At 35.5% G+C, this 7,797-nt stretch overlaps 1 protein-coding gene across 2 annotated transcripts; it reads left to right on the top strand.

Moving 5' to 3' along the window:
• Positions 1-1,916: 1,916 nt before the first annotated feature.
• LOC140438165 (uncharacterized) lies at positions 1,917-7,082 on the top strand. 2 transcript variants are annotated; one of them, XM_072527878.1, is made up of 2 exons: positions 1,917-3,078; positions 6,966-7,082. In XM_072527878.1, exon 1 carries the CDS (start codon positions 1,976-1,978, stop codon positions 3,050-3,052), a length of 1,077 nt encoding a protein of 358 aa, XP_072383979.1. In that variant the 5' UTR covers positions 1,917-1,975; the 3' UTR covers positions 3,053-3,078; positions 6,966-7,082. The 2 variants fall into 2 exon arrangements, with proteins under 2 accessions (XP_072383979.1, XP_072383978.1); XM_072527877.1 differs by having other exon boundaries at positions 1,918-3,082.
• Positions 7,083-7,797: the final 715 nt, after the last annotated feature.

The raw sequence follows: 7,797 nt of genomic DNA, 5'->3' as shown, positions 1-7,797 counted from the left end.
TTGTAACTCTATTTGACAGAATATAGTCTATCATCGATCTTTATCCTCTACTGTTTTGAAAAAATGTATTTGTATTGTTCTTTGTGAGGGAAAAATGTATTATTAATACGTATCTCGTTTATGTTGCCGAGGTCCGTCAGAGGGTCTCCGTTTTGATTTCTGATAGTTTCGTTATATCGCTGTTTTATTCCTGGAACCAAATTGCCAAAAATAATATGTTGGGGAAATTTTTTTAAATCGCTATCTTCTAAACTAAGCAAAAGTGAGTTACAATGTTTTTCTTATCAGGTGTCGATATGTTTAAAACACGCTATTTACGGTTACTAAGATTAAATGGAACATACCTAATGTTTTTATGCTTAGTCTATAGGCATGAAATTTTTACGTGCACCTAAAAAATCTCATAGTATTCGCGAACTGATTAATTCACTAATTACATATAAATAGGACTATCTCAATAATAGATATCCATAACAAAGAGTAATTATTCGTGATAAATTCTAAATCGTTAGGAAATATTCTCAAATTATCAAAATATAACCGTGTGTCTATTGACTAATAGCTTAATAATGAAAACATCGTCGTTGTCAGAAACCTTGCAAACATTTGTAATCGTATATCCCTATTAGGTACACCTTAATAACCTCCACTCGCTAATTAATATATTCCCACTCTCGCATGCCATTTATCCTCCACCCATTCATACCTCTTCATTATTTCTATTTTCAACAGACCCACTACACGGCGCAACACGTGAAACTTTAACAGGTGGCCGAAGTTTTCCTGCAACAGCAGAAGGATTGGTCAACATCACGTGTAGATCTTCACCTATAAAGTTACCATCCCGCGAAACACATCGACGTTTTCTTCGCGTATTTCTCGATGATCGTGCCTGCCATAAAACAAGTTATAATAAGGCGGACAAGATAATCATGAATATCCTTAAATAGGAGCAAAAGAATATCGCGAAACGGCAGGAGCTGAAAGTGGCGTTCAGCAGCCATCTTGCATGGAGACGTCACTCTTCGAGTTCCCGCCTTCGCAGGAATGCTCCGCCTTTTTCGGCGCTCAGGACCATTATTGTTGATGAACATCGCGTGGAGAAATTAAAAGTTGTAACAGTAGGTGGTGTATCGGAATGGGTTTGATTTTGTTTTAAATATACATAAACAAAAAAATACAGTCTGAAACGTCATAAAATTTGCAAGAATATAATGAAAAAATAGCCGTTTCAAAATAAACACTGGAGAATATTCAGTTTTATTAATCGTGTGTCAAATTTTAGTTTTTGATCACAATAGTATATATCTTCAGGGGCGCACGGCAGGCACATTTTCTATGCCCAATTAAAGTAATCAAATTTTTTTAATAGGTTTCTAAAAGAAAAATGTACAAAAATATTTGTAACGATATAAGTTCAACTAACGTTATATGCCTATGTGCCTATAAACTGCTTATAAAGCTGTTTCTCTGTTCTTTGTTTCATTGGCCAAACTTCACTGCCATATGTGATTACACTTTTGAGTATGGTGTTGTATATGAGTTGTTTGTTCGCTTTAGATATTGTTTGGTCCCACAGAATGCCGTTCATCATAGATATGGCTTTTCTACCCTGTATGTTTCTGTCTTTTATAGTAGCATTGAGTGTTCCTTCTTGAGTTATCTTCATACCCTGCTACTTGTATTCATCACAGTGTCTAATTTCAACCCCATCGTCTAATATAATGGACTGCTTTGTCCCTCCAATACACATGGTTTCAGTTTTCTCAATGTTGACTTCGAGACCCCATTTGTTAGTATACATATATATATAGTATACAAAATACGCATATCGTAAAAATACTAGATATAAACTATATTATTTATCTATGTACTAGATATTCTGATTTGGCCCGCACGGATCTGTATAAAACAAATTTTGTTTGAAGTTATTTATGTCAGAAATTCAATTAATTGTCAATAAGTCCTTTCCAAAATGTATTTATCGTATCAAATATTGGTGTTAATTAGTTTACTGACGTTTTCGACATTTCTTGTTAATGCCAAGAATAATATTTTAGTCGCCGCTAAAACCATCGACGAAAACGGAAACAGCAAAACTAAAATTGAGTTCAACTGCTGCAATTATACAAAGACACATACAACAAGAGTATATACCTCCACAAATGAAGAGAAAAATACAGCGAATGGATCACCAAAAGGACAAAAAACTGAAACTCAATCAGAACCCATTACATCCTCAGTTATAAATATCACAAGTGAAGTAAAACCAACGGAAACTTTAGCTCAAACAAGTGAAACCAAGTCGGAAGCTAACGACACATTATTAGATAGTAAAGAAACCGATACTGAAGAAAAACCTCAAGAGATGGTAGTGCAGTTCTTAAGAACTCTTATAACATCAATAAAAAATAATGAAAATAAATCGGAATGTAATGAAAATTTAATAAATAATAGAAAATTTGAAACTGAAGACAAACCTAACGATAAGGTAGTGCAAGTATTAGGAGATGATACCGTAATAAAACAAACTGATGAATCCAATTTAAAAGGTAAGGAAACAGTGGTAAATAATACGACCAAAGAAAAACCTAGTGAGACAGTAGTGCTGATATTACAAAATGTTACAATATTAAATCCAATAGCTGATACAAAATCAGAAGATAATCAAATATTAAACAACACAAAATCTGCAACTCAGGAAAAGCCCAGTAAGCTTATACTGCAATCGTCAAGCATTCTTACATCAAAACAAACAGGTGATAAATTAGAAGGCAACGATACATTACTAAATGATCAAAATAATAAGACCGATGAACAATTTGATGAGCCTTTAGGGCAAATATCACATCTTGTTTCAATTGTCGTTGGCAATGCAACTGTTTCTTCTTCTGAGGATTTAGGTCATCCTACTACCCCAATTGATACACAAAGTTTCCCAGGGAAGATGATTTATACCACTGGGTTTCCTTCAGTAAAGTCAAGCACTTCCATACATAACACATCATCAGACCGAAGTTCTTATATTCCAGTACCGGTTATTGAACAATAAAAGCAGCTTTGGACTAAAATTAACGGGCAAGTATGTATAATGTTTTTATTCATTTCTCGACAAATTGTTTTTGATCCAAAATCCAATCCTTTTATTTTTTTTGTGCTATAGAAGTTTCTATAATATTTTTGCGTTATTTGTATAATTTTGTTTATTTTAAGGGTTACATTCTTTCTTTGTATTTGATACTAGTAGTGCCTACGTTTCCAAGTTTTTTTTATAAAAACCTGACGTGTGTTGGATTCAGGATGGAAGGATGTATCCATAGCTCCCTGCCTACTTACTAAAATCCACCCCCTCATCCGGACTACTTATGCGGTAGGTACTCTCCAGATCGGTGCATCACATCAGTAGCCCGTTTCTTTATCTCTCTCTTTGCATTGCTACCTGTATTATGGCATTTGTGCTTACTCTACCTACCACTTATCCTTCCTGTGTAATTCGTTTCAGTCCTCGTCGAATATTCTGCACTCGAATACACAGTGCTCGGCCGTGTCAGCTACTTCACAGTAGCTGACAATTCCTATCCGAGCCTTCCTTATGCCTACCAGGTAAGCACTGAATGAGCCGTGCCCTGTTAGGACTGGATGCAAAAATAATCTAATTAGTGGGTCTGTCGGCTCACTTCATCCTTTCTGCTTCTTCTTCTTCTTTCTTCTTGTATGTAGGCTTTAAAGCTTTCAATATTAGCCTCCTAAATTGTTTAAATTATCGCACCATCTTTTTCTTGGTCTGCCAATACTTCTTCGTACATTTGGTGACTAATCTCGTACTATTCGTACTATCCTGTCCTCTGCCATTTTACTAATGTGTTTGTTCCACTCCTGTTTCCGTTTTGTCATTCATCCATTTATGTCTTCTATATTGCCTTTTCTTATGTTTTTGCTTCTCTCCCTATCTAACAGTCTTTTCCCTGATATTCGTCGAACTATTTTCATCTCTGTTGTTTCTGGTAGTCGTCTCGTTTTAGATGTGTTAGGTCTTGTCTCCGCCGTGTATGTTAGTATAGGTCTTATTTCTGCTTTATAGATTCTTGTTTTTGTGTCTTGTCTTAGGTGTTTGTTCTTCCAGATTGTGTCATTAAGAGATCCCGTCGCTTTACTTGCTTTTAAGCTTCATTGTCGTACTTCTTCTTTAACATCTCCTTAACTAGTTATATCTATTCCCAGATATCTAAACCTTGCTCCCTGCATTATTATTATATCCTTTCTGCGATATTATGAATTAAAAAGGCCGCCCTATGCTCCTTTGTCCATTTTTGCTGCCACTCCGTTATGCTGCTATTCCTAACTAATATTTTCTTATATTCATCCTTTTCGTAGATTTTCGTTATTTCCTTCACCATCAGGTGGTTGGGCAACATAGCCTCGATGACTTTAATTGCCACCGTTGATGTTGTTCTGTATGCACGTGCTACCCTTCGTAGTGCTTTCCTTTGTTCTTTTTCTAGCATCCTCCTATATTTGCTGACGTTGAGCTTTTAAGAAACAGAAAAAAGGGACTTCTTTCAGATGGATGAGAGCCGGAGGAGAGAACTGGCAAAAGCTCTTTTTCTACAGAGGGAAGAAGGCTCTACGTCACTCTAGGTGGAGACACCTGTGAAAAATTCAAAAGTTAAAAAGTGACGTAAGCAGGCAAAACGCTCAAAGCAAGAAAAGCGCCTGGACCTAATAGGACAGCTAGATAATAAAAATCATTATTGAGGAGAAGGTAAAATGGGTACAGGATATTATAAACAACTTGCTAGGAAAGCAAGACTTCCCAGGAGATCTGAAAACGGCAAATCTAATACTTATATCAAAACCAAAAGGAATTAGAGGAGCTTGGGACGTACATACATATTATATGCTTGTTAAATACCTTAGGAAATGTTTTAAGATAATTTTGAAGAAAAGGCTGTAGTGGGGAGATAATGGAGAAAGGTGGCATATCTGACCGCCAGTATGGGTTAGGTCAGGAGCAGTTTCAAAACGAAGATATCCATTTGTAGCTGTAGATGGATGGTGACGATCTTCCTAGGTATAAGGAATGCTTTTATTATTATAGTGCTAGCTAGAAAATTATCGACAGACTACTGGACAGCTTGGGGATATCTCCCTATTTGCAGAACTTGGATAGGGACTACTTCACAGATAGATACATAATTCTTCTTCTTGTTTTTCCTCTTTATAAGCAATTCTGCTTGTTCATTGTCGGATTCATATCTCTATGAAAGGTTGCCACTGCATCTTTTGCGCGGTCGTCCGATACTTCTTCTGCCGATTGGTGACTTATCTCTTGCTATTTTGACGACACGGGTCTCCTCCATTTTACTTATGTGGTTATTCCGTCCTTTTCTGTATTTTGTGTCCATTCATTTATACGTTACATTTTCTTCTAATGTCTTTACTTCTCTTTCGATCTCTCGCGTATTTCCTGTAATTATTCTCAGTACTCTCATCTCTGCTGTTTGCAGTAGCCTTTGCGTTGTGGCTGTGTCGGGTCTTGTTTCTAAGGCATATGTCGTTATTGGTCTTACACTGGTTTTATAAATTCTTGACTTTATCTCAGTGTTAATGTGTCTGTTTCGCCATATAGTGTTATTAAGGCATCCTGCCAGTCTATTTGCTTTTTGTACTTGATCTCTGACTTCTTTGTCCAGGTCTCCATAGCTAGACAGTGTAATTCCCAGGTATTTTATTTCCATTACTTGTTTAATACTGATGCCATCAATTTCTATTTTATATCTGGTTAGTTCTTTGCTGACTACTATTGTTTTAGTTTTCTGAGATGAGATTATCATATTAAATTATTTTGCTCTTATGTTAAATCTGTGGACCAGTCTTTACAGACTATCTTCATCTTGGGCTATCAATATGCGTAACAAAGTATTTTTATTTCTTTGTTTTCCATTTTGTATCCTCTTACTTTGTTAACACTTTTGATGATTTCATCATATAACATTGCGAGGGATAACTCTATGAAGACCACAGTGGAAGTGCCGAAGGGCTCCATCCTGGAACCATTGCTGTATAACGTTCTGTTAAATTTGGGTACAGATATCGAAGCCTTTAACAAAATAAAGACGTAGATGGGAAGCAGGGACTTTATACTGGCGGTCAAGAAAACTTCTTGGCCGCTAAAATCAATGATCGTCAAGAATCCAGTGACCAGAGACCACATGGTTTTGTCCTGGACGGAAAAAGGATCTTATCTGCCAAAAAATTAAAGTTCTTGGAAGTAGTCCTAGATACAAGGTTAACTTTTGGTGAGGACTTTAAATACGTTGTTTGCAGAACAGAGAAGAGATGTTTTTAAGATGTGATTTTAACCTATTTTCATTTTTTCCATTTTTTCTTTTTGTTTTCTTCTTTTACATCACTTCATATTTTTCTATATATATATATATATATATATATATATATATATATATATATATTTATAAATATGTTAATATGTATAATCCTTATCCAGCTTTTTATGGTCTTGTCTAAAACCTTCATTCTGTTTTTAAACCATTTAAAGCAACATATACAGGGCTCTGTTGAAAATAAGGTTCCCTTATCGCTTTATAATCATTTAAGCCACAAGTCTTCCGAAGACACAATATAAAACTGTAGAGAAAATGTCATTATAATGCTGTCGTTTCCTCCACATTCTATGACTATAGTCAGAGCCTGTTGCATTATATCATATACCTCTTAGCCCAGGACATGATATCTGTCATTGCCGAGTCTAGCTATTATTTCATGCTTTGTTGGTATCCCCACTTAGTCTAACTTGATGAGAATTTCTCTTATATTAGTAAACATGGGCACTCCAGAAAAGATTTCTCATTGTTGATCATAGCTATCTTCATTTTTCGCACGTATTACTCGATTAATGTATACAGAGATATGTAATAAAAATATTACTAATTTTAAGTTTTTTACAGGACAACCGATTTGAAAACAAGTTATTATTTTCATCCCTTGTGCGTTAGAAATGATTCCAGTTTTACTTTATTGAAATGGTAAATCATTATTCATCTATTAAAAAAAGATTAAAAATATACAGTTGTTTTATTTCATGTAAAAAAACACCTTTTTATTATGATACTATTGAATTATCTATACCACAAGATTAATGCAAAATACATGGTCGTCTCAAAACAAGAACGACGGCGAATGAGGCAAAACATTACTATAAATGATCACAACTTCGAAGTGGTTTAAGAATTTAAAAATCTAGGAGCAACAATCACAAATGACGACAAATTAGAGCGAGAAGTTGAAACGAGAATAATGGCAGGAAACAAATCTTTCTTTGCAATGCAACATCTAATGAAGTTAAAACTTCTTTCACGAGGTTCAAAAATCCGGATATATAAGACCATAATACGACCAGCAGTCGCGTATGGAAGCGAAACATGGACGCTAACAAAAAGAGAAATAAATAAATTGCTGGTGTGGGAACGTAAAATTCTTCGAATGATATATGGCACTTGCAGAGAAAGCGTGACAAACGAATGGAGGGGCAGATACAATAACGAGCTAGAGTCTCTATTCGGAAAAGAAAATCTAGTCAGATATATAAGGCCAATAGACTCAGATGGGCAGGGCATGTGATACGCAGTAACGACAATCGCCTTATAAATAATGTGTTCTGGGAAAGGCCAGAGGGAAGAAGGTCTGTAGGGCGGCCTAGAAAAAGGTGAAAAGATGCAGTCAAAGAAGATCTAGAGAAAATGGGAGTGCCACAATGGGAATTACTGACACAGGACCGAC

This window comes from Diabrotica undecimpunctata, chromosome 4 (genome assembly GCF_040954645.1).
Source record: "Diabrotica undecimpunctata isolate CICGRU chromosome 4, icDiaUnde3, whole genome shotgun sequence".
NCBI classification, from domain to species: Eukaryota; Metazoa; Arthropoda; class Insecta; order Coleoptera; family Chrysomelidae; genus Diabrotica; species Diabrotica undecimpunctata.
This window is presented reverse-complemented; position numbering and strand designations above follow the sequence as displayed.